The 26755-nt window shown below is 42.0% G+C and overlaps 1 protein-coding gene across 14 annotated transcripts in view; it reads left to right on the top strand.

The window, feature by feature from the left end:
- VPS13D (vacuolar protein sorting 13 homolog D) overlaps positions 1-26755 on the top strand; it is a 253463-nt gene that overhangs the window by 66843 nt on the left and 159865 nt on the right. For 6 of the 14 annotated variants that reach the window (XR_002806312.2, XR_001380159.3, XM_014737611.3 and 3 more), the window contains 12 exons: positions 1264-1476; positions 4909-5174; positions 6590-6723; positions 8951-9106; positions 10296-10506; positions 11011-11085; positions 13908-14114; positions 15564-15653; positions 18016-18156; positions 20174-20296; positions 22638-22712; positions 26232-26337. Coding sequence is in view for 10 of the 14 variants with exons in the window: in XM_014737611.3 (XP_014593097.3) it covers positions 1264-1476; positions 4909-5174; positions 6590-6723; positions 8951-9106; positions 10296-10506; positions 11011-11085; positions 13908-14114; positions 15564-15653; positions 18016-18156; positions 20174-20296; positions 22638-22712; positions 26232-26337 (1797 nt within the window). In the remaining 4 variants the exon portion in view is untranslated. The remainder of the gene's footprint in view (positions 1-1263; positions 1477-4908; positions 5175-6589; positions 6724-8950; positions 9107-10295; positions 10507-11010; positions 11086-13907; positions 14115-15563; positions 15654-18015; positions 18157-20173; positions 20297-22637; positions 22713-26231; positions 26338-26755) is intronic. The other 8 variants (XR_011433299.1, XM_014737612.3, XM_070253111.1 and 5 more) reach the window with 3 other exon arrangements.

The following is a 26755-nucleotide window of genomic DNA, read 5'->3' as shown; positions in this document are numbered from 1 at the left end:
AACTAGCTGGTGAGTGGCACTGATGACTACTTCACTGGCCAACATTCAAAAATTGTGGGATTTCACGTAAAAAGTTTGGGTTTCAGCTTCTTTTGAAAAATTGGGAAGTTTGGCAGTACTGGGCCCATGTTCTCCCTTGGAAGCACCTGGAAGCTGAGTAGCAACTTGGGCTGCCTTACACAGGGCATGTGCTTACCTAGCAATTCTCTTGTTTATATCATTTGCTTGATCAGTGTAGACCAGGAATTTGTGATTACTGGTATAGAACCTTCAAGAGTGTATTGTGTTTTCACACTTGATAACCTTTCAATTTCATCTCCTGACAGTCATGTAAGTTTGGGTAGGTATTACTCCTATTTTCCAGATAAGAGTTTTTGATTAGCATGACATCATATGGCTGGAAAAGTAATTCGACATTTGAAAACAGGATTTCAAGGGTAATAATTTCCCCACGAAGCACTCTGTCTTTTGTTTTGTCTTTTCCTTCAAAGTCCATCCTGGTCTGTACCTAACTCAGCTAATGAGAATATGATATAGTAAAGCTGGCTCCCAGACTGATTGTCTTGTAAGCCAGCAACTTTTTCTGATGACTGGCTGTGCCCTCAGTTTTTTCCAGTACAGAGCAATTCTGTACAGATTGTCATGATGGTAGTTACGAATTCATATGAATTATGAATTACTGAGTAATTATGAATTGCTCATTGCCGCTTTCTCTGTTACTAAGGAAAAAAAGGCAGTCCCAAATGCATTTCCTGCTGGTGGATCAGTTATATTATTTCGCTAAGTGAAGAGTCTCATTTGTTCTGGTTGTTCCCAGTAAGGTAGAGTGGTCTTATGTAAAAGTTCAGCAGGCTCTGGAGAGAGGGTCCTCCAGTCAGGCCAGGAGTTGACGGACAAAGGTCTAGAGGGACCTTTGACATCCCGTGGGGATTATTACAGACGCACAGCCTTCTTAGACTTGAGGTGAGAAATGAGAATGCTAATGAACCAAGAATACAGTAAATATGTGGTATTGTTATTCCTGTGGTACATGAAGTTCCCATGGAGAAGATTAGCTCTTTGGCAATGGAAAGCGAGAGACAGGGCACGATGACACTAAATCCATTTTGAGGAGTCTGCTAACAAAATCAATGAAAGGTCTCAATGCAAGTTATCTTCCTTCGTAGAACTTAGGTGTAGTTATAATTTTGTTCTTTTATCTTGGACTTACATAATTTTGTAAAATAGAAGAGCTTAACCTCTCGTCTGTTTTCTCCCTTTTAGGTTTGACTTCAAGAAATGTAAACTGCTGTATGAGAGTTTTTCCAACCAAACCAAGTCCGTTAACTTGGTTTCCCATTCCATGATGGCTTTTGACACGCGCTATGCTGGGCAGAAGACCAGTCCTGGCGTGACAAACGTATTCAGCTGTGTCTTTCAGCCCTCCAAGAACAGCGGCACTACCCAAGGATCCATTCAGATCGAGCTGCATTTCAGGTGGCACATCCTTACCCAGACTTGGCCTTTCTTTTTTTTTCCTTTCTTTCTACTTTTTCTCCCCAAATGCCCCCAGCACATAGTTGTATATTTCAGTTGTGGGTCCCTTTAGTTGTGGCATGAGGGACGCCGCCTCATCATGGCCTGACGAGTAGTGCCATGTCCCTACCCAGGATCCAAACCAGCAAAACCCTGGGCCGCCGCAGCAGAGCGCGTGAACTTAACCACTCGGCCACGGGGCCGGCCCCATGACTTTGCCTTTCTTTATCGAGACCTTTCCTTTTGTGGCCAGTGGGCCAAGTCCATGTCGCTTTAGAACATCAAAGGACTGAGGAATCACTGAAAAGATAAGCAGATGATGGCATATCAGTGTGGTGTACTGTACTGTACTTAGTGTTCCTGTAACCCCGCAGTTTCTTTTGTTGGCCAAAAGATGTCTCTGTTGCCTTAAAAAAAAATAAAAGTAGTTCAAAATTAAACCAGATCCTTAAAGTCAACCTCGCTGTAAGCTGTGGGCTGTTTTAATATGCAAAGTGACTTGGGAAAGGAAGAAATGATACTGTTTAAGGAGGAAAAAAGGCTTTTGGCCTATACAAATAATAGAAGGGAAGGTGGTTTTGACTTGTGTTACCCATTTATCTATCCAAGTCTTGCCGACTCGTAGGGCGGAGATAATAATTAAACAAGGTAATTCTGGCATGCTGCTAGGCACAGATGGTAGCTGTTACTATTATTCCTGATGGAGCTTGTGTTATTTTATGATACACTGCTGTAAGATTTTATGACTGAGCATAGACCTGAAAAAGTCTGATCTAAAGAAATCCTTCAATGCAAATCCAAAAGGAGACCTTTGGAACCAATGTCAATTTCATTCTAGTAGTGTGTAATGTCATCAGATATGTTGTAAATATAAACCAGTAAGTAAAAAGGCTGGGAAAAACTTCTTGCTTATGCAAAAAAAGGAAAAAAATTGTCAAGATTATTCTTATGTTTATATGTTTAAATATGCCTGATATTTCAATGTCCTGTTCAGTGAATTTTTCAGTCTTGAGATTTTTTTTTAGGGAGAAGTCACGGTCTCCCATACGCCTTTAGGAAGTCTAGCAAAGTAGACATTTAATGTTTGTGTGAACTTTTTCAAAGTTCAGTAATAGGAATGCTAGTCCCCTCTTACCGAGCCCTACCTTGAGCCAGGCACTTACCGACCCTTAATTCTCACAAGTCTGCAAAGTGGGTGACTTCTTTCCCATTTTACAGAGGCAGAAGTAGAAGCTTGGAGGGGGTTAAGTAACTCTTAAAGTCACGCAGCTAGTAAGTGGAGAAGTAATCGGAACTCAGACCTGGGCGTCTGACTTCAAAGCCTGTGTCCCTTCCAGCAGGCTTCAAGACCGCCGTGGCTCTACGTTCTTGCTTCTCGCTGCTCGCAGTGGGCGGGTTGCAGGCAGATGATAAGCTGGCTGTGATTCGCAGCTTCTTTGTTTGAAGATGATGTTTATTTGAGCAGGAGGCTTGGATATATTTGGTCCATCTGCAGAACAATTTCTTTTGGGGTTTGCTTTATTGTTGTTGATCTGGCTTCCTGAACTATCAGCTAGTTGTCCCACCTATCATATTTTTCATATATAAGCAGCCTGGAAATATTATTCTGTTGATACACTAAAGGTATATAATTTCTTGGAGTCAAATAATAAAGTCTTACCTTGGCTCTGGCTAACAGAAATATCATTGTTAGTGAGAGGGTTGAAATGTTCTCTTGATTGGAGCTTTTGAACGCTTTCTGTGTCTCAAGAAGAATTGCTCTTCTGTTGGGATTTTGTGTGTCAAATATAAATCACTTCACAGTGTTTAAAGGCTTGAAATATTTTCCAGAAAAGGGATCAGACTCACTTTGACTTTCCAGTTAGTGCATAGCTCTGACGATCTGTGTTCAAAATGGGGTGGAAAAATTTTACTGAGGGCAACATTTTTTCTCTATTACAAAAGGGTAAAGTGTTTCTGTGAAAAATGCCGTGTCTGTATGAAGGAGACATGCATCATTGTGTCCTTTTTCTAGAGGCAGTGAGCCAGGTTTAGGAGAAACACGAGAGACCAGCCTTAAAAATATCTCCAAATCAGCTTTTCCTGAATAGAAGCCCCTTTTAGGGGAGGAACCAGGTACATGTGGTAGCTAGAGCCCTAGAGTCGCTTTTAGGCTCACAGAACAGAGTTCAACCCTGAAACCTTCTTAGAGGTGTTCCTAGCCCATTTTTCCTCTGTCCTCCCCATCTCTCCCACTAATGTACTGATAGGGCCTGGATAAGCCCCTGAGCACACCATGGTTTGAGGCCAGGCCTAAGAGTCCTCCTTGGATACTGGGGGCTACAAAACTAATATTCTCTCTCTCCAACTCCACTTCTAGGGTGCTTGGGGATAATACCCACAGTAAACGTCATCTTATTTGTCCTCCTCCTCAGGTTAAAAGATCTGGGCTCTCAGGTCAGTTCCAGCTAGAGAAACCTTCTAGTATGTAAATTTGGTGTTTATAAAGAAGTTTGATCCTAGACATCAAAGTGTTCCTCACTGTCTTGAAATAGCCCCTAGAGAAGGGAACTGACATTTGTCAAACCCCTGCTGTGTGCCTGGTGCTTTGTCTCTTACAGTATTAATGTTTCTTATTTTGTAAGTGAGGGATCAGGCTCAGAGGAGGTAGGTGACTTTCCTAAGTTAACATAATTTATAAGTGACAGGTTTAAGCCTGTGCTCTTTCTACTACAGCAGGGTTTCTCAGCCTCAGTATTACTGACATTTTGGGTTAGATAATTCCTAGTTGTGGGGGCTGTCCTGTGCATTGTGGGATGTTCGGCAGCATTCCTGGCTTCTACCCACTAGATGCCAGTAGAACCCCCTCCCCCCACCCAGTTGTGACAATCAAAAATGTCTCCAGATATTGCCAAATGTCCCCTGTGGAGCAAATATCACCCGTGGTTGAGAACACTGGACTATACTATACTGTTTTCTTAGGGCCTATTCCTCCTTGTTTAAAAACATGATTATAGGGGCCGACCCCGTGGCTGAGCAGTGAAGTTCACACGCTCTGCTTCGGTGGCCCAGGGTTTCATCGGTTTGAATCCTGGGCGTGGACATGGCACCGCTCATCAGGCCATGCTGAGCCGGTGTCCCACATAGCACAACCAGAAGGGCCTACAGCTAAAATAGATACAACTATGTACTGGGAGGCTTTGGGGAGAAGAAGAAGAAACAAATATGATTACCTTTTGAAAACGTACACTGAATGTTTTGTTAAAACTAGTGGCCACAGTTTATTGATACTCAAAGCAGTCAGTTTAGAAAATACTGGAATACCACCTGCCCACACTGAGTAATACATTTGCAAGCCAATAAAATATCGTATTTCTCTTTTCTTATTTTATTTTTTGATTTTCTTTCTTGTAGATCTACGAAGGATTCCTCCTGTTTTACGGTCGTTCTGAACAATCTCCGTGTGTTTCTCATATTTGACTGGCTGCTGTTAGTCCATGATTTTCTCCACACTCCCAGTGACATGAAGAAACAAGCTAATGTTACTCCTTCTCGCCACCGTAACTCTAGCAGCGAATCTGCTACAGTTCCCAAAACTGTGAAAAGTGGAGTAGTTACCAAGCGGTCTTCTCTTCCTGTGTCCACTGAAAGGCACCTGGAGGTCAAGGTCAATGTAACAGGTGAGTATATGTAGGTGTAAATCACTAATTCTTAGTTTGGATATTAGGCTCGATATGTGTCTTATAGGATAACTTTTCTGTTGCCTCTCTCTTTTGACATGAGCACCTACACATTTGCATCTTTTACAGACCAAAGAGTGTCGAAGTTCTTGACCTCTATTTTCAGATGTGAGCTACCTGGCCCACACTGAAGGCTGCAGGGTCTCTTGTCCCTCCCCTCTGCCTGCCTAATGTGCATGCCCAGCCTGAGCACTCGCCTGGACAGTGGTCTTTTTACCCAGTGTTAAATCTGGCTTCAATTTTCTGTTTGGTCTTTAGGGCCCCAACAGATGGGGCTTATTGAGTTTAGGCAAATTTGGTATGTGAAAATCTCAGTTTAGAAAGTAAATAAGTGAGGAGATTGTTATTTTCTTTAGAAAAAGGATATTTTCCTTGACAAACAGATTTACTATGGTTTTTTGTTGTTGTTTTTTTTTTTTTGAGGAAGATTAGCCCTGAGCTAACATCTGCTGCCAATCCTCCTCTTTTTGCCGAGGAAGACTGGCCCTGAGCTAACCTCCGTGCCCATCTTCCTCTACTTTATATGTGGGACGCCTACCACAGCATGACTTGCCAAGCGGTGCCATGTCCGCACCTGGGATCCAAACCGGCGAACCCCGGGCCGCCGAAGCAGAACGTGCGCACTTAACCGCTGTGCCACCGGGCTGGCCCCAATATGGTTTTGTTTTAACTAATGAGCACTTCAGTCCATGTGACTGTGTTTGTGTATTGTTATATTTGTGATATACCCTATCTGCTGCTCAATGGTTTGGAGGAAGTTGGCTAGCACGATACATTTTAAATGGATTAGGTTCAAAAATTCAAACTATACATGGCTTTTGATGAAAACACAGTGCATAAAGCAAAGTAAATTTGCCATATATAGATGAATAGAAAACTGTTTGCATTACTAATTTTTTAAAAATCTACATTCTTTGTCAATAACTTGAGTAGCCACATAGATGGCATAGTGCCTTGTGCTGCCTGACCAACATTAGTGTGTGCATCTCCTTCCTGGGACTTTAAAGCAGCTCGTCCCTGGAGAGGGGTGATTTCCTGGGCTTCTGAATCTCTGTGAGACCTCCCGGGAGACCGAGCTTAGAGATAGATTTTAAAGAGAGAAGCGGCATTCTTGTCTTTGCCTGTGCGGTGCTCCGCTGGCTCAGCTGTGCCTGGCCGGATACAGAGAATTTGCTCAGGATGACAGTGAAGCTGAATATCAGCAGACATCCCGGAGAACAGATCTGACGGTTAACGTCCTCCTTGGTGGACGGGTGCTGCCTAGCTTGTGGCAGCCGGGTGCTGCCTAGCTTGTGGCAGCCTGGTGCTTCCCAGCTTCCCAGCTTTGGCGTGGCTGACAATGCTGTCCTTTCCAGGCACGGAGTTTGTGGTCGTGGAGGATGTGTCCTGCTTTGATACCAATGCCATTATTCTCAAAGGCACCACAGTGCTCACCTATAAGCCCCGATTTGTTGATCGCCCCTTTTCAGGAAGTTTGTTTGGCATTGAGGTAAGAAGTCTGTGTGTTGATCAAAACACTGCATGTTTGGCTCTAGAGAAAAGCATCTGGAAGAGGATTTTACCTCTTAAACTTCCACTGGAGGAGAGAATTACTGGAACTGGAGGGCCCTCGCCCCTCCTCTTGGTTTTCTCCTCAGATCTACCAGGATGTTCTAATGTGAGTTCAGCCCTCCCGTGTCAGGCGGTACATGTGCTGGGGGGCTTTACCTCGTTCTCTTCCACCCTCCCCACCTCAAGAAGTTCAAGGAGACTCTTCTGGCGCCCAAGACCCTGTCTGGCTCCTGTGTCCTCTAGTTCTGCATGTCTAGCCCTTGGCAAATTTGTGAAGGGGAGGACGTGGCCCTCATTCCCCTGCGTCCTTTTCCCCACAGGGAGTGCTTGTCCCTGTGAAGAGCTGGGGCTCTGTGGTCCTGGAAACTTGTTTATGAAAGGTGTAAGGATTTAATGTGGTATTCTTTTAGGAATATCTGATCTACAGAAGGGCACCTTGAAAGTGTCTGCATCAAAGAGTGAGTTGCTAATAGTGGTGACTTAGGCTCTGATTTAATCTCCCGAAGGAGAGAATTTGCACTGGGGTGGCCCTTGTAGCCTGACCGTTACATTATACAATTTTAAGCAAGAACTGCTCTGCTCTCTTTAAGCTAGGGGTTGTGGAGACAGGAGGAGAAGCGAGGCAGATTATTATCTCCATCAAGTGTTCTTAATTCACTGATCTCAGCGAACATTCCTCTTGTTATAACATTAGCATATTTGGTCAGAGTTACTCATCATTTCCTTTCCCTTTACGACTGAACTTTTCATGCCCTATTCTTTCCAGTGGTATTTCAGAGGTTGAATGAACAAAACTTATTTTCACTGTCAGCAGCATATGGTACTTTTTTTTTCTGGTCAGATGTGGCTGAGTAAAACCTGTGGTGATTTCGCGTCTTGACCAATTTTTTCTCATATGTAGAGAAACCTCAGTGTGGGAGGAAGGATTTATGTGCTGGTGGGATGTGAGTTGATTATGAAATTGTAGTTCGTCTGCTTCCCAAGCCACCACAAGACCAGCTTTGAATGGAAAATCTTGGTGATTGATTAATGAACTGTCAGGTACAATTGGGTTTTGCGTAGCAGAAGCCCCTAAAGGAAAAAGGAAAATGAAACTTTCCTGCTCCAAAGTCTTAGAAAAACTACTTGGAAAAATATTTGAGATTCCTGGAAACTGCTTTTAGGCTTGTTATTTAGGTAGCACAGTTGGATCTGAATTTTAAGACCTCTTTGATATATCATTGGGGGAGAATTTAGAGAGAAGGCAAAATGAGCTAATTTTGAATATAGCAAAGGACCTTCCTGTCACGTGCTTTCAGTAGCACTAGAAAATGCCAAAAAAGGAAGGAGCAAGGGAGACCAAAACGAATGCTTTCTACTTTCCTCTTTGCTCTTCTTGAGCACACAAGATAATTTGGTCCCCGAATGGGAACCCTCCCTCCTTTCTCTCTCCCCATAGATATATTTATCTTTAAACTTGTTACTAGAGAACTTTTCAAACATCTACGAAGTAAACAAAAGAATATAATGAACTCCTATGTACCTAGCACCCAGCTTCAATAATTAATTTATTTTCAATTATGAAAGTAGCAATATATTACATAAAATTGGGGGAGGGGAGGGAAAAATCACTATCCTACTGTACATAATCTCTACTGACATTTTGATGTGTTTCTTTCCTTAAAGTCATGCATAGTAGTATTTTGATTGGGCTGCTTTTTTACATATCTATGTTGTACCTATCTTCCTACATTCCATATGGTTTTTTTAAGTTGCTTTTAAATGGCTGCAAAATATTCCGTTGAGTAGATGTGATATAACCTTGGTTTGCTCTTCATTTTTTATTAACTATTAAATAATGGTTCAGTGAATGTTTCTGTATTTTGCATTATTTCCTTAGGTTAGTTTTTCGAAAGAAGTAGGATTATGGGATCAAAGGGTGTGTGATGTTTAGGCCTTTTGTTCTGTATTGCTAAGCTACGTTTCACATGGTGAACCACTGTACATGCTCTTGGCAGTGGGTGAAAGTACCAGCCTCACTCGTCACAGTGTTTATTTCAGCCATTGTTGTGGCTTTCGTGATAGTACAGAGCTGATTGTGTCTGAGATAGTCTCTCTTTCTGTTGATGTTAGACTCGTCTTCAGTCAAGACGTGAATTCTTGCCATCTTGCGTTTTATTCTATAGGTATTTTCATGCCGACTAGGGAATGAGCACGATACAGCTCTCTCGATTGTTGATCCGGTACAAATTCAAGTGGAGCTGGTGGGCAATTCTTCTTATCAGAATAGTTCGGGATTGATGGATGCGTTCAATAGTGAAGATTTTCCACCTGTCTTAGAGGTAATGATGAAAAAGCTGTATAACACATTCATACTCTCCCAAACACGTTCCTGTGCGTGAACTACTATCGACTCTGCTGAGCCCACCATTTGTTCCTTTAGCAAATATGAGATAAAAATGACATTGTCTCTGTCCTAGAAGACCTTGCAGTGTTGTGGAGGATAAAACACCTTCTAATTGTCTGGTGTTACTTGAAGTTCTATAAAAGTTCATAGAGAGCAGAACTCAACGTAGGTAGGAAGATTGATTGTGAGTGGAACTCAGGGTGAGGTGAGTCTGAGCCGAGGGGTGTGTGGGATGTAAGCAGGCGGAGCAGGAGAGCATTCCGCTTCAGAAGGCGCCAGAGTCAGGGGTGGACATGGCCCAGCAGACCTGAGACGTAGGAAGGTCTCACTAGAACAAAGAGGTATGTAGGGAAGTGAGGAGGGTGGAAGGCGAAACAAGGGAAGGCGGAGTCAGGCAACGACGGCTTAAGAATTTGGTGTTGTATTTCTCTGGTAGAGGGGCGATGCAGCAATTCGTTTGAACCATAGAGTTGAAAGAGAGAAAAGCTATTCTGATTTTTGGCCTTTGAAAAAATTAAAAATAAGTCAATAAATGAAGCACCATTCCCAGACATTCAAACAGTCATCTCATTTTTAAAGTGGTCCAGGCTGGGTGTCTGTACAGCTTTTACCAATGGTAGCGCTATTGCTAATCTCTGAGGAAGACTGGATTTTTGGAAATATTAGTGTGAAGCTTGACTCATTTAAGGTTATGTTTGAATAAAGAAAAGATAAATTTAGTTGGTCAGTTTGTCTCGGAGATTTAAAAAATTAAATAGATCAAAGCAAAATAGATAAACGAAATGTTGCTACTGGGTCATCATTTTCCCCCAGAGCCATTATTTGATCCTCTGCTTAAATGATTAATATACTTGTATAAAAATCATCCCACTGAAATATTAATTCTAGTGCTCTTCCTAGCTTAGTATTTTTTCTTTTGTGCAGTTTTGTGAACATTTGACCTCATAGCTGAGACATTTTGCCTTATCGCTATTAGTGCTTAATTTTTAAATCTTCCCGGTCTTCAAAATGAGTGTAGTGTCTGTTGGACTTCTAGAACTTGTGTTAGGAATTATACCTTTTAAGAGATGTGGACACAAAACCAAATGCAACTTTGAAAACTGCCACCTTTTTGATTTCGCTAGATTCAGTTACAAGCTCTGGATATCAGACTCTCCTATAATGATGTTCAGCTGTTTCTTGCCATTGCAAAATCCATCCCAGAGCAAGCCAACCCTGCAGCACCGGGCGCCGCGGCCTGGGAGGCCGGTGCTGGGGGCAGCTACCCTCCGGGTGCGGCTCGAGTTGGAGAGGAAGTCAAAGAAGGGACCAGACATACCTTAGATCCTATCTTGGGTAGGTGTTCAACTATAAAACCCACTCAGTCTGCTAATAACTCTCGTTCTTTTTAACTTTTAAGATTTTCTTTTGCACAATTAAATTGTTCAGGGTATAATTGTATGTCATTAAGTATAATTGTAAGTCATAAGTATGACTCTAATTTTTTTTATTTAAAAACAAACAAAACACCCCAAACCAACTGCTCTAGCCTACCCAGTTTTTTCTTTTACAGTTTTTTCCAAAGTTATATGCATAATGCTAAGGTTTAGTTTTAAACTTTGAGTTTTCCTCCAAAGTTATGTGAATATTACTGTTTGAGTTTTAAACTTTTAAAAACTTAGGGAAAAGACTCTTAAAATTATCAGGGCATACTTGATAAAAGTCTCCAATTAGGAACCCAGTTTTGCCTGGAGAAATGAGGTGTTTTAATCACCAGTTTCTGAATTTCTTTTCTTAAGTTACTCTATGGATTAACTTACATAAAGTGATTTATAAAAATCATATACCATTTTCTCCTAGAGTTACAGCTAGCTAGACTGCAGGAACTGGGGTTCAGCATGGAGGATTGCCGCAAAGCTCTTCTGGTGTGTCAAGGTAATTTGAATGAGTGTTTCCATTATCTATTCTTTCTTAATAATATGCTTCCATTTCCTCCCCGCTCCCACAAGATGACTTGGAGAGCTGGAGTGTATTCTGAAGACCCTCCGTGGTCCTCTGTGGGCCAGTAATAATAATGAACAGCAGTATTTTATAGTGCACGAGAATATGGGCTCTGGAGCTGATTTCCTGGCTTCGTATCCTTACTCTGCCACTTACTGGCTACTTATCCATCTCTCTGTGCCAGTGCTGCTTTATCTGTAAATTGAGGATAAGAGGACTTCCCCTGGAGCTTTGATAGAAATGAGACACTGTATGCAAAGCACGTAAGTGCCTGGCACACAGCAAGTGCTCTACCGATGTTAGCAGCTGTTGCTGGTAGAGGTATTGGTGGCGATGCTGAGAGTCATGGCCGTTTACTGAGCTCCTGTATGCCTAACTTGTGTTTCCTGTTGAATCCTCATAGCTCTTAGAGGTGGGCATTCTTCCCACTTCAGATGAGGAAACGGGCTGGGATAGGTTCAGGTCATCTGGTAGTGAGGGCCCGGAGGGGTTAAGAGCACTGTGCTGCTGTTCTTTCCACTGCACCACACCACCTTCCCACCTCCCTCTGTGTTCCCCTTGATCTCAAAAAAGAGAGATGGCAAAAGCTGTATTTTCTTCTAGTCTTTATACTTGCGTATACATTCTTTCTTTCTATTTCTCTGTGTGCTATGTATATACATATATAAACATACTAGTTTGTACATTGATAGATTGTATGGAAAATATAGTTTTATAGCCTTTTCTACAGTACAATTTTATTGAATAATTACAATGTTATTATGATATACTTAGTATCAGCAGCATCTTCCCATGTCGTTAAAATTAGTTGTAAATATTGACTCTTTACATTGACTTAAGGGTATATAATTTATTTAACCATTTTCAGTTGCTTTTCATTCTTTCAACATTATACCCAATTCTGTAACAAACATTTTTCGGTGTGAACTTTTGTCTACATCTTTTAAGTATTTTCTTGGTGGAGAGACCTAGTTTTGTAAATACTGGATCAGAGGGTGTAGATATATTTTGGGGGCTCTTTACTCGAATTGACAGATCTTCTAAAAAGATTGTACCAGGTTACACTCTGACCAATTCTGTGTGAAAATGCTGGTCTCACCACATAATTGTTTGCATTAAGTATCATCTTTTTCCTTCTGAAAAAATGACGGTAGACCCAGTTATCATGTGTCCCTTCCTTAGTTTTGTTTTTACCTAGTCATCATTGCTTTGTGTATTTTTATTTTTTTTAATTTATTTTTTATTGAGGAAGATTAGCCCTGAGCTAACATCTGCTGCCAATCCTCCTCTTTTTGCCAAGGAAGACTGGCCCTGAGCTAACATCCGTGCCCATCTTCCCCTACTTTGTATGTGAGACACATACCACAGCATAGCTTGCCAAGCAGTGCCACGTCTGTATCTGGGATCTGAACCGGTGAACCCCGGGCGGCCGATGCGGAACGTGTGAACTTAACCACTGCACCATTGGCCCGGCCCCCATCATTGCTTTTTAAAAATTTTTAATTAACTTTATACCCCTTAATGTTTCCATTTCCTTTTCTTTTTAGTCTGTAATAATTCAAACACATTTTTAAAAAAATTTTTAAGAGCCTTTGGATTTTTGTTTGTTCATTTTTATTTCTTTAGTAACTAAGGCTTAGTTCCGTCAATAATAAAGATGATAATAGCAACTGATGTTTTTAGAGCCTTTGTTATATGCCAGGCTCTGCTCTTTACCTGTACTCTGTTTGTTTCCTTCTCATGTCAGTCGTGTGAGTGGGTGCTGTCGGGCACAGAGAGAGAAAATAACTTGCCCAGACCCAGCATCCCGTACGTGCCAGGATTGGAAGCAGGCAATCTTGCTCTAGAGCCCACGGCCATAACCGCTTACCGCTGTTGCATGCCCTGGCCTCTGGGAATTTATAAGTGTGGGGTTGCATTGCTTTTTTTTTTCTTTTCTTTTTTATCTTTAGCAATCTGGTTGCATTCAGGGGCCTGGTAGTTACCAGTTATATATTACACACGTGCAGTTCTCATTGCTCTCTGTTCTCAAGGCATTTGTGATTGGTTGAGACAAAGTATGTACAAAATAAGACACCTGAGAACAATTACAAAGCAGCACACCAATATATGCAAAACTACATAGTGAAGATTAAGTCCTTAAGTGCCAAGTGGCACCTAGAATTTAGATCCTCTCCTTTCTTCTCTTTCCTCGTCTTCAATGTCGTAGTATGTCATAGTAGTGGAAGGATGGCTTCTTGGAGGCATTTTGAGCCAGATCATGAAAGATGTGGTAAACTTGAGTGGAAGGTGAGCAACAAAGGGGGCCTTGTTCTATGTGCTTAAAAGCAGAATTCCTATTATTATGCTATTTTTTCTTTTTTTTTTTTTTTTTTTTTTTTTTTTAAAGATTTTATTTTTTTCCTTTTTCTCCCCAAAGCCCCCTGGTACATAGTTGTATATTCTTTGTTGTGGGTCCTTCTAGTTGTGGCATGTGGGACGCTGCCTCAGCGTGGTTTGATGAGCAGTGCCATGTCCGCGCCCAGGATTCGAACCAACGAAACACTGGGCCGCCTGCAGCGGAGCGCGCGAACTTAACCACTCGGCCACGGGGCCAGCCCCTATTTTTTCTTTTTTACATGTAAGAATGTATCTGGGATCAGGGTTCTCTTGGACTGTCCAGTCAGTCCCTATAGACTTTATTTCTCTATTTCCTCTGAGTTGCTTGAGTAGCTGTGGGAACTGGTTGAACTGATCAGCTTTTAATTTCTTTGAAGGCCAATTGAAAAAGGCAGCAAGTTGGTTGTTTAAGAATGCTGAACCTCTGAAGTCCCTTTCCCTGGCCTCTAACAGCCGAGAGAGCCAGGGGACTGTGCCGGCACAGCTGATCTCGGGAGTGGAGATTAAAGCCGAGAGCGTGTGCATCTGTTTCATCGATGACTGCATGGATTGTGACGTGCCTCTCGCCGAGCTCACCTTTTCCCGTGAGTGTTTCCCCGATTTTCAGCTTCATCTTGAGGATTTTCAGTGATTGCTGAATTACTGAGGACCTGCCTTTTTATTATGTTAGTCATGTTCCTCTCTACTTAGTAGTATGGTTTTACATGTGTTTTTCATTATTTGTCTTTTAAAGAAATGTGTATTTATTTGCCTTATATGGCCTTCAACCTATAGGTTGGGATAATAGAGATCGTCATTGACGAAATTTCTGTTATATTAACAACTCCAGCTAAATAATTCCTGATCTCTCCATTTTGTTTATCTTTTGTGTATCTAAAGATTATAGTGATGAGTGTTATTAAAGGCATTTAAACGATAAGCTCAGAAAGTAATGCTTCTACCTTATATATCTTTTGAAAACAAAAAAAACCCAGAATCTTATTAGGAAGCTCACCTCAGTCTCCTCTGTAGGACCAGGTAAGAAGTGAAGCACTATTTGTCTGAGAGCCGTGGGCCTAGGGCAGAAGCCCTTTATCCTGAATCACCTCATTGACACAGTGTTAGGTGAGGCTTCTGAAGGGAGTAAATGCAAATCTCACTGCTGGTTGCTGTTCATTCTCCATTGTTTTGATCTTGCCAGCCTCGTTTCCCTTCAAGGAAAATTTGGCTCTGGGGATTTAATTCAACCTTTCACACGTTATAGAGGTTTTCTTTTTACCTGTACTTCTAGTCACACAAGGGCCACTTGATTAAAAGTAACAACTGGAATTTTGATTGCTTCCATAAGTATCTTTTCTGCACAGAATAATTATTTCTTGTTTTTCTATGGTAATCTTAAAATTTTGAGCCAGTATTTATCAGGACAAGCTGCTCTTATCACTCGGCCTCTTTCCAGGTACTCAGGTAGAAATATGTTTTTGATGTTCCCACAAGCTTCAGATACACCTGGGGGCTGAGACTTGGGGGAGGCAAGTTGCCTCATGCACAGCATTCAAAGGTGTGCCAAAAACTCAGTAATTAAGATGAATAATGGGGCTGGCCCTGTGGCCGAGTGGTTAAGTTCACACATTCTGCTTCCCCACAGCCCAGGGTTTCGCTGGTTTGGATCCCAGGTGCAGATATGGTGCCACTCATCAGGCCACGGTGAGGTAGCGTCCCACATAGCACAACCAGAGGGACCTGCAACTAGAATATACAGCTACGTACTGGGGGGCTCTGGGGAGAAGAAGAGGGGAAAAAAAAGGATATTGGCAACAGATGTTAGCTCAGGTGCCAATCTTTAAAAAAAAAAGGATTAATAATAATGTAATGTTTTTAAAAATCAGAATTCATGCAAAAAAATTCATGATGGACAAAGTACCAGATTTTTGTGTGCTTCCCTATGAGAGCATCAGTATTAGCTATAACTAGCATCTCTTCGATGTGATTTGTCTGCAAAAGAAAGTCTGGTTGTTCCTGCCCGGCTGCTGCAGTGAGGTTTGCTGTCATTGCAGGTCTGAATTTTCTTCAGCGTGTAAGAGCCAGCCCCGAAGGCCACGCCCACTTTATCCTTTCTGGAGATTATTATAACCGTGCACTATCAGGTCAGTAGAGGCGTATATTATCATGGGATTTCAAAAACACACTTAAATATTTGCCTGGGCCTATTTACACATAAATTTTACATGAGGGAAAGGGGGTGGGGCCAGATAAGGCAAGATTAAAAACAAGTGACAGCCTAAGTACAAAAGATAGAGATTTTTTATTTTTGTAAAAACGTATCTGTTATGTTGCAACTGAATTATTTAAAAAGTTTTCATAGTTAATTCTTTTTGATCCTGGAGTTTGGCTCGCTCTGGAACATGAAATTGCTCAGTAGTGAAGGATCATTGGTCTGGCCCTGATAGTAGCTAAATTTCAAGGGAGATTTATGCCCATGAGCATTTTAGACTTCGAGCTTCCTGCTCCCTGCTGGGCCTGTTTGTTCCATGAGGAGAATATGTGTCACCTGCTGTACCTGCCCCCGCAGCAAAACACCATCGAGCAGAGCAAGTATTCTTCCAGAGACATAAGAGCTGGGTGTGCTGCGAGGCCTTGTCAGCTTTCTTTCCTTCCACTGGAAAGACCAAGGTGAAGGCCTGTCCGACTGACGTTCAGGAGCCATCGTGTAGGAGGGCTGTGTGGTTTGAGCTGTGAACAGCTTCTTGTCAGTAGGAGTGGCCGCAGTAGACGGTGCTGTGCAGTCGAAAGCTGAGGCCCAGGAGGGACAGCTGCCTTTGCTTTCAATGGAAAATTCAGCCTCAGTTTGTTGTGCTGCTGCTGATTGTTCTAGAGTACCTGTCCCATTTAATTTTATACATTTGTTAACATTTTTCCTCTCTGTTCCGGATTCACTTAAACGTAACATTCTTATTTCCTAATTGTTCAAAATGTCTAGCTTTAAAATAATGGCCCCAGTTTTGCTAGTTGAGAGAAACTCTTATAGGGCATATGGTTTTTCTGAGAATCGTTTATTTTCCCAGGGTGAATGTTGCTTACTTTTAAAGTTGTATGAACACACTCAGGTCACTAAGTGCTAAATGGTGTGAGGAGACTAATGTACCTCTTTTATGCTACATATTGGATTGGATTTGTATTGGTAAATCACCTGATCTATAGCTGATGGAGTATACTTAGAAAACTGTCAAATTAACTGGCCTTGAAAAGTTGACTCTTTAAAACCACAGTGAGATGCCATTTTTCTCACCCAACAGATTGGCCAAAATTAAGTGTGACAATACTAAGTATTGGTGAAAATATGAGCCTTAGAACTCTTATTTCCTGCTATTAGAATTGTAAATTGGTACCTGCACTTTGGGAAGAATTTGACATGACCTAATAACCTTGAGTATAGGCCTATTTAGCAGCCCAGCAATATACTTCTTCTCCATCTGTACCCCAGAGACTCTCTTGCTTATGTGAACAAGAAAACAAGTACAAGACTGCTTATAGTGGCAGTCCTCCTAATAGCAGTAAAACTGGAATCAGGTGAGTGTCTCTGAGCTGTGGAATGGATAAATAAATTATGGTATATTCACAAGTGGATTACAGTTCAGTGGTAAAGTAAGTATACCACAGCTACATGTCATTGATATTGAGTAAATCTCAGACATGTTGTCGAGCAGAAATAGAAACTTGCAAAAGAATACATATAGGTGGGTTCCATTTATGTAAAGATCCCCAAAAGGACAAACTAATTAATATATTCTTAAGAAATGCATACGTGTGTGGTAAAACTATAAAGAGCAAGGAAGTGATTAAAAATTCAAGCTAATTGGGTTGTGTGGGAGCGGGGTGGTGGGAAGGGGGAATGAGATGGGGCAGTGGCACTCAGGGACTTCTAAGGAACTTGTAATTTTCTATTTCTTAAGCTGAATAGTGGGTACATGAGTATTTGCAGTAATTTTATTCTTTAAACCATAGCTATGTGTTGTTTATATACCTTTTGTACGTATGACATATTTTAAGAATAAATGTTTGAAAAACTTAATGAATTTCCAAATTATGCCTATTTATTCAACCAATGGGTTCTTGATGTAAGCAGGAGAATAAAATGTAATAGTTACATCAGCAACTGATAGTATTTTTCCAACCTGAGTCTGAGACTCCTTTTTCCATCTTGAGTGGGTCAAAAACAGGTCCTGCCTGCTCTTTAATAGAAGAGGACGTATATGCTCCCTGCCCTCCTTCCTCCCAGCTCTGGAAGACCGTGGTGGGGGTCCATGTACACTCTTCCACTCATGTCCTCTGACAGCACAGACATCTGTTGGGTGACCTGTAGCTAAAGATGGTGCTTTCATGGTGAAATCAAAGTGGAAATAGAAAACTGTTAAGCTATAGTTTGTGTTGCTCAGCATTGTGAACAGTGTTCCCCTACAAACTCTTGATATCTGCTGAGCAGATGTCTTATTTCCTGTGTTCTTTTAGGCTGGGAGCCATTTATTGAGCCATGGCCGTGCTCTGTATCCTGGCAACAACAGGCAGCTAGTCGTCTCCATCCTCCTCGACTGAAGCTGGAAGCCAAGGCCAAACCCCGTTTGGATATCAATATCACTTCTGTACTAATTGGTGAGTGGAAGGTTGTCTTTGGAAGATTGGTACCTCTCTGTACGTAAGTCCCTTGCCTAGAAGACTATTAATCCTGGTTTAGCAAATACTTGGGCCCATACCAGGCATCACTTATTCATCATGGCTGCTTTCCTGATAAACCTTAACCTAGCCTCATCAACCTATTGTTCCAGAGTTGGCATCCCATATTAATGCTGCGAATGATCACACAAAAGCTTAGACTACTTGGGAATCATAAATGTCCATAATGAACTTGCTCTCCATGATACTTGGTCAATGGTGTTTATTAAATGCTCTAGAAGTGAGTTTAGATTCACTTCTCTCAGGCTATTCACAGAATGATTCTTAAAAGGTATAATTTTGACCTTGTCTTTGTAGCAGGATAAGTCACCTGCACTGTTTCCCATCAAGTATGGTGTTGACCTAACTGAAAATCACTCAGCTGAAGGGTTGCCAAGCTAATGGTGTGTGTTCTGACAGTTTCTCTGACAACATTGAAATGTACATTCCTGGATTCAACGTAGTGAGTCAGGACCACTCTGTGCTTGTATTTTTAGCATCTAAAAGAAGAGTAACGTGATCATAGAGTCAGGTAGTGCCTACCCTTCACTATGAAAACTCACACTCACTGTTTGAATTATTGATCTCACAATGTGATTTTTGGTAATACTGTAGTTATCGCTGAGTGATAACATATACTACTGTAAATCTGGGAACTTCCTTCAGTGTGTGTGTTGGATTGAGGCTCTAAAATATCCAGTGCCTTATTCCATGTCAGAGTAAGATGGAGAAATGACACCATAAGTTCATTGATCCCCAGATTTTAAAACCACTGTTTTACATTATCAGATTTCGTTCATTCATTTTCCTGGATATTAATATCAACTGTCATACTAAATTGATCTCGTGACCCTTCTATACTATATGATTTTGACTCCTATGTTATTTCTTATATAATGTGATCATCTGGAAGTTTAGATAAAGTTTAGGGTAGTGCTTTGAAAAGCTATGATAAACAAGGGCTTACCTCAAGTAGAAGTTCTCTTGGTATTTCTAATGAGCATCTGTCTGTTTAAAAATACCTTCCAGAAGGCGTTCCTGTCAGGGGTGAAGCTGTTTGCTTCTTTACCTTCAGTTCCTTAATACTGTGCTGAAACCCAGAACCATCGCAGTGGCCTCTTAGTGTTCAAATAAATCTCGTTTATATAGCCAAATGTAAACCAGAGACCACTAATTCTTGTTCTAAAAAGTCTAATACCTTAGTTAGTATAAAAGGTCTTTATCCAGGTGTGGTAGCCTGCTCTCCCTATGATAATTCTCCTCTCAAAAGAGGGAAACTGCTCCTGGAGAATTACCAGCTCGGTTTTAGCCTCCTGAGTTTGGTGCTTTTTTAGCAGTCTCCTAACTGGTCTTTCTGTCTCCAAATCCTGTCTGTTAGCCTGGCCACCACACTTCACAAACTAAGTCATTCTTTTTCCTAGACTTCTCTGCTATGTCCCTACCCCAATACGTTGTGCCAAAGTCACACCGGAGTATTCAGTGTTCCCAAAATGTGCCATGTACTTTCATGTCTTGAAGTGTTTGCACATGCCATTCTCTGCCTGGAACGTCCCTGTATTCCTAATCCCACTGGTGGTCAGCTCTAACCTCTACTCATTTGTCAAGACCCAGAACAAAGGTCCCCACCTCTCTGTAGATTCCTGTGGACTTTGGTCCATATTTTCCCCAACTTCTGCCAACGCAGGATAAATCATCCCCTGTTCTGTGCTCTTTTAGAACTTTATTTATCTCCTTGTTTTAGTTCCTTTCGTATTGTGTCTAGTTAGGTTTTGTTAACATTAATTTCTTCCAGTGGAGTGTGAGGTTCTCCAGGGGACAGACTTTCTCAATCTAGCAGAGTGCCCAGCACATAGTGAGGCATTTAATAAAAGCTTGTTTTGCTGAATTGGAATTGCTTGACTTGAACCCTTAATCTTTTCTACTTCTGTTGTTAATATCTTTGGGGAATTCTTTCTAGACCAGTATGTAAGTACCAAGGAGTCGTGGATGGCGGATTACTGTAAACAAGACCAGGAAGCAGGCTCGGCTGCGTCAGAAGACTGGATGGGCTCTTCCGTGGATCCTCCATGCTTTGGACAAAGTAAGATTTTTCCTTACAAATGTCTGATTAAATCACTACAGAGCCGTGTTTCATTGAGAAATCCAGATAGAATTGTTATTTTCTATGGAAAGACCTACAGGAAATTCTGACTATCTTCTATAGTTCTGTTTTAGTCTTTGCAAGAGACATTTTTCTGGCACAAAGTACTAAACTTTTGATATGAGCTCTAATTTCACCTTTGTGGAAGAGAAAGGATCTGCGATATAGAGTTCCTAAATTTTGGTAACATCGCATATGAACTGGTGCGTCTGAAAATGCATTGAGATCAGTCCTTGGTCAGTTTCTGTTTTACTCGGCAAAACATTCCAATTGATTGGACTTTTTGACTGGATTTTTAAAAACATCTTCTGGTCTTCTAAATCTGGAGGCAGAGAGTTTGGATATATTCTTGAAGAGAAGGAGGGCAGAGTCCTATGTGGAAAATATTTTTAAAAGTGGCCCTGTATTATTCATAAAGTATAAAAGAATTGAATGCCCAGCCTCTTGAAGAAACAGGAGTCAGTTTGTTCTCTGTTAACGATGTTTTCTTTCCTTATTTAATGCTTTACCGTGGAGCTCTGATTTCCTCAGAGCTGGGGAAATTGTGATAGCCAACAGCATGGTCCTTAGTTGTTCCACAAGCCATTGTCATCCACATTCAACTCAGCCCCAGCTCTTTCCGTGTGGTTTCTTTGGGAGTCTTGGCTGGACTTCACATAGCTCATGAATACTTAAATATTCCATCTGGTCTGCAAACATGTCACGGAAAGATGGATTTTCTTAGCGTATGAAGTGTTTGAACTGGTTCGTCTCTCCTCAGGGTGGATGAATGGACTTTTTATCTGCCTTGTACTTGCAGAAGGAGGGACAAGGAAATGTCAGCTTTGCTTGCTGTCTGTCTCCCAGGCTGTGCTTCTGAGTCTCAAGGTCATTGCTTAGGCGCCAGGGCTTTTCAGATATCATCAGCTTAAATTCTGGCTCCTCCTCTAACCTTCCCAATTTGTGTGTCAAGAGAATGTAACGTAGTCTACCCAGAAGACTCGAAATAATGTTTGTAATATATAATGTGTCCTAGAGAGTGTGTTTCTTAAAACATTATTCATACAGGGGGATCTTAAATCCAGATTTAGTACAAACACCAGGAAGGCCTAATCTTCAGGATTGTTTTTTGTCCCTTTCCTGCCCCCCACCTTTTTTTTTAACGTTCTTCTCTTTCCTTACAGTTAATAAGCTGCCTTATCTATGTTAAATGCCAGTACTAAATTAAAGCTGGATTTTTATTTACTTACAGATTTTTATGGTTACTTAGGCTTATAAAGGTGTAATATATCTTTTTAAGTAGACGTCAGTGAATATACCTAAATTTCCGAACTTCTTATTGGAAATTCCTGGGTGGTAGTATAGCAAATGAGATTGTATTCTTTTAATAGGCCTGCTAACATAATTGTTGGGCGTTTGTTTTGAAAGTCAGTTTGAACCTTGTTAAATTGATCACAGACTTTTGGGTCTTATTCATGAATATTTAGTCACATTCCCCCCAAATTTGTGTGTTTTATTAGGTCAGCTTCAAATGAACCCTTGGAATAGAGATTCTTAATATGAAATTCAGCCTAAGGGAGCTGCTGATTTCTCACATTTCTTTAGCAGGGGAAAGAAAGTAATGGCCTCATTTTTGACATAATTGTTGGCTTTGTTCAGTGAGGGCTGAGACTCTGCAGGTAAACCTGGATGGCATTGCACCTTATTGAACATATTTTATATTCCAAGGACATTTTATGGAAATATCCAATATAAATATTCTAAAAACTTCCATGTGTAATTTATAATATAAATAATGCTATGAGCTAGCTCCTTAGTAGAGATTGTTAAACTTGGAACACAGACTGACTCTTTCCTTGAATTTTTGAGACCCCTGGGGGATCAGCATTCCACGGCTGCTGCCTTTCCCAGTCAGAATGGAGCAGCTCCCACTAAAATCTCCACTGAAGGGTGTTGGTAACTTTTCTGTGCTATTTAAGAACGTACCTGCTTTACATTAAAAATCCTCAAAAGGCTTGTCATTCCGTTCAAGAGGATGTTGAATACATTTTCTTTCCCCACTTGAGAAAGAAAGGAGCATGCCCCCTTGACACGTCCTCCACGGTAAAAGCTGGCATGAAGCTGTCTTGCTCACTTCGTCAAGTGCCTTCTTAGCTCCAGTAATCACTGAGGGGAACGAGCGTGTGACTGCATGATGCTTGCTCTCTGTCATGTACTCTGTTTGTGCTTGTGTTTTGGAGGTGAGTCTTCTTTTTCACTATATTCATTTTTACCCTCTAACTTTGTCTCTCCTGTCTACCAGGCCTCCCCCTTGTCTACCTTAGAACTAGGAGTACAGCCAGTCTGACTAACCTAGAGCACCAGATCTATGCTGGAGGTACGGTATAGCCAAGCGAGGGCTTGCTTTCTTTTCCTGTTTGAGAACTGCCTTGTACATCGACTTTCTGTGAATGGGAGGTGAATGAGGGTATATGCAGTTTCGAGTACTTTGCTGTAGTAGCAGGAAAGAGCATTTCCGACCTCTGGACAGCGTGGCACCTTATCTCAGAAGGAAGCGATGTGCTGATTCTTATGCTGTCTCTTCCGTCTGCCTTGACCTGTGGCGGAAATGGAATCACCGCCACAGTGTATGATGCAGAAACATCCGGTGTCAGTCAGAGGTTATGACTCATGTTGACAAGCAAGTGAGGGGGAGAAAACCGTGCTCATCAGGCAGTGCTGCAAGTCTTTGTAGAGCACTCAGTGGACATTTATTATGGCAGCGCGGGGACTCTATATGGTCAGGAGCAGAGCCGAGAAGAGATTTCCCAGTGAACAATTGCGTAGACACAGATCTGACTTTCTTGAGGTACGAGTGAGGTGCTTAGGAGATAGAAAGAAGATGTTCTTTATTTCTCTCTGTGCCCCTTTAAGGTTTCTTGAGAATTTGACTGGCAAGGAAATATAGAGAAAGCACCAGAAACATCAAGGAAGTGGAATCCCGAGATGTTCATTTCTTGATTGTGTGAAGGAGTGTGATTTAATCTGAACGACTTATGCTTGGACTTGGCTAACACCAGGTCCTGGGTCATGATACATTTTGGCAAAAAGCCCACTCGAGGTCCCTCTGCCAGGAGTTCAGAACAGGGGTACTGATACATTGGGTCAGTCCTATGGTTTTTTTCTGGGAGGTTTTACTGAGATGGATGTTTGGGGGAGGGCTCACAAAGAAAGCCCCTGATTGAATCTTCATTTATTCATGGATTTGTCCTTCTGAGCTTTTCTCTGTCTGTTATTAAATCTTTCAGATGAAGCAAAGCATTATTCCTGTTTCGCTGGTGAGGGCAGAGAGACTAAGTGATTTGCCTCTCTCACATGACTAGCTAGTAGCAGACCTGGGACTTTAATCTCTTTCTTATGATTTACAAACCAGGTCCTTTCCGATGGGCCAAGCTGCTTGTATAGCATGAAAACCTACACTGTTTATAGTGGCCAAGTTGCTCTGTGTCACGAGTCTGAAGGGTGGACGTCTCCTCAGCTGGAGCCATTGGAAGCTGAGCTTGGACGTGGAGAGCCCTGGGTTCTCTCAGCCTGTGGAGAAATTAGATCTGCTTACTAGAGGCAGATTTCCTGAGGCTACCAGGGAATACTGTTCTTTTTGATGGACTTGGGGATTTTGTTCTCTGGTGCTGTGCCAAAGGCAAATACAGTTGATTTGGACCCTACAGCAGAAGATGTCAGGTTTGTCCCCTGGTGTTGGGTTTGGATTTGTGAGCACTCTATGTATTTTTATCCTCAGAGAGGTGTGTTGCTGACGTCTATGTTGGTGTGTGTGATCAACACAAGAAGCTTGGGGAGCAAAACAGTGTGCCTACCCAGGCTATTTAATTCCGAAGCAATAGACTTGTGAATATCTTTATATGGATTCCTAGCACTTTATTCTGTATTACAGCATGATCAAAGCCATTTGCCACCTGTTCTTTTTAAATCTAATTTGCAAATGGAAACTTACAGTCTGGCTCACGGTGGGATATCAAAGCACATCTGGCTTCTTTTCCTCCTGGGTCCTTTATCTACTGTAATAAAGCAACTCTCTCACTGCACTCAGAGAGAGGGAGGTGCCTTTCAAGGTGCCACAGTAAGTACTGTTTCCCCTGCAGACAGCTCTTAAATTTTTTACTCCCTCTCTGCTCTTGTCAGCCACCTCACAGCTACTCCTTAATTTTCTCCTTGATGAACACTACTTTTTTTGTAAAGGGAACTGAGGAGAGGGAACTAAGTGAGGCCATTGGGATGAGAAATGGGTATATTAGAGGCAGAAATTATCTTTAGAAGTATATGGATTCTGTAAAGACTAACCACAAAATCTTGGGAACACACGGGAGACTGCTCATTTATTTAGCATGTTACTGTTTCTCAGACTTCCCTGAGCCGTTGTCCGTACCAAACCAGAACTTGTCTGAACCTGAAATTGCTTGTTTTGCAGTGTTTATAGTACTAACTTCTGAAAACTTTAGAAAGTACAAAGGGAAAAAAAGAAAGTGATTACTTTTTAAGAGGCACTAATACAGACGTTTATGGCACTGCCCCATGCCTTACTCAAGAACCGGGAGAAGGCTGGCTCTGCTGCAGTTTACCTTCCTGTTTTGCTGGCAGGAAACATGTGGTCCTGGAAGACGAATTTAATTCTGCTGTAGTGTTCTCAGCTGGCAATTGCAGTCACCTCTAGATGTCATTTTCTCCACAGCTGCAGACCATTTGGGTCCCGGTCTTTCTCAGGCTGTCTTTGTGCTTTAAAGCTGGACACATAGTAAGACCGGGCTATGCCCTTTTCAGTTGGTCGTGTACGTGTGGTGTGAGCACGTCAGCCAGGAGGCTCCCAGCACTGGCTTGCTGCTGCATCTGTGGTTCCTGCTGCCTCTTCCCTCTTTCTTTTTGTGGCTGGTGGAAGAAATGCAGGCTCTTGGTGAAAGGAGCCAATGCCTCTCCTCTTAGCACTCTCTGTTCCATGCTAGACCACACGGCAGGGCAGTCAGAGGGGCCTGTAGACAGATCCTGAGGCAGCCTGGCCACTGGCAACCCTTGTTCGGCTGTTTCTGGCCATGTGGTTTCTCACTTCCCTGATTTCTTATAGTGATTATATCAGGCCCACTCTCTCTAGAATTTGATTACTTATAGTCTTGTATTAATCAGTGTTTCTTTCCAGTTTCCCTGGTTAGAAGCTATTTTGTGAAAAGAAACCATATTTTTTGTTCCTTTTGTAGTCTATCTGGTACTCAGCTTATAGCAGATGGTGGTGATAATCTATGTAAAAACAGAAATGAGCTAAAAGTTTCATTTAAAAAGCTTTGGGATAGTGTATTTCTGATCTTCCAGGGAGAAAAAACAAAACAACTATTGGTATAAGAGAATAGGAAAGAATGTTTTTGTTTTGTTACGATATACATAATATGTCTAAAGTGTAACTTTTATATGAAGGGAGGCTTTGCTCAATTAAAGTACAGGGGTTTTGGACAAAGTTTAAACAGGTACCTGTGATGTATCTTATTGCAGTTTGGGTTACCTATTTAGAACGTCCTTGGAGTGATGGGGTCCGTTTCTCTCTCTCTCCATTCCAGCTGAGTTTGGTCCTGGTGCTTTCTTCTGAGAAGGGCCTGTGAGAGTTGTGGGAGACTTGGGGGCTCGGAGTAGTCACACATCACCGCCAGTTGTCAGGGGGCCAGGTCATCCTGTAGCAGGCAGCACAACACAGGGAGATTCCATTTGTCCTGTCAACATGCCTGTGGTGGTCCCTTCTCTTTCCTCCACCTTCAGCCCTTTTGCACAAGAGACCATTTCGGCACTGCCTCCAGGAGTGGGGAGGGTCTCTGCCGCATGCGGAGGCGCGTGCTAATGGGCCGCTTCTCTTTGTTCATAGCAGAGGTGAAAACCCCCAAGCGCCGGCAGCCCTTCGTCCCTTTTGCTCTGAGGAATCACACAGGCTGCACTTTGTGGTTTGCCACCCTGACCACCACACCTACCAGGTAAGGAGCACCTAATCTGTCCCCTGAGCCATCGCTGCCACCAGAGGCTCCTGTGTACCAGCTCAGCAGAGCAAGCTGGCCCCTTCTGGAGGCTCTGGGGCTTGTCCTCGAAACAGGAGCTTGCTGTCTTGCTGAGATTGATGATGGAGGTTCTGGTTCTGTGTGGAATCTCTAGTCAGAGAAGTAGATTCTGAGTCTGAAATGTCCAAATTATGTTCTTGATCTTGGTATACATTATGTTTAAAGTAAAAGTCAAGCAAATTAAGGATGTGAGTAGCAAGTGTGAAAGAAAAGTCGTTCCATCTTTTCTCCTCAGCTGCCCACCTCCTTAGAAGAAGCTGTGTGTGGTTATTAAAGCAAACGTTTTGCATTTTTCTTCCAAGACAGCTTTGAAAACACCTCCCATATCCCCTTCCCC

This window comes from Equus caballus, chromosome 2 (genome assembly GCF_041296265.1).
Source record: "Equus caballus isolate H_3958 breed thoroughbred chromosome 2, TB-T2T, whole genome shotgun sequence".
In the NCBI taxonomy this organism is placed as follows: domain Eukaryota; kingdom Metazoa; phylum Chordata; class Mammalia; order Perissodactyla; family Equidae; genus Equus; species Equus caballus.
This window is presented reverse-complemented; position numbering and strand designations above follow the sequence as displayed.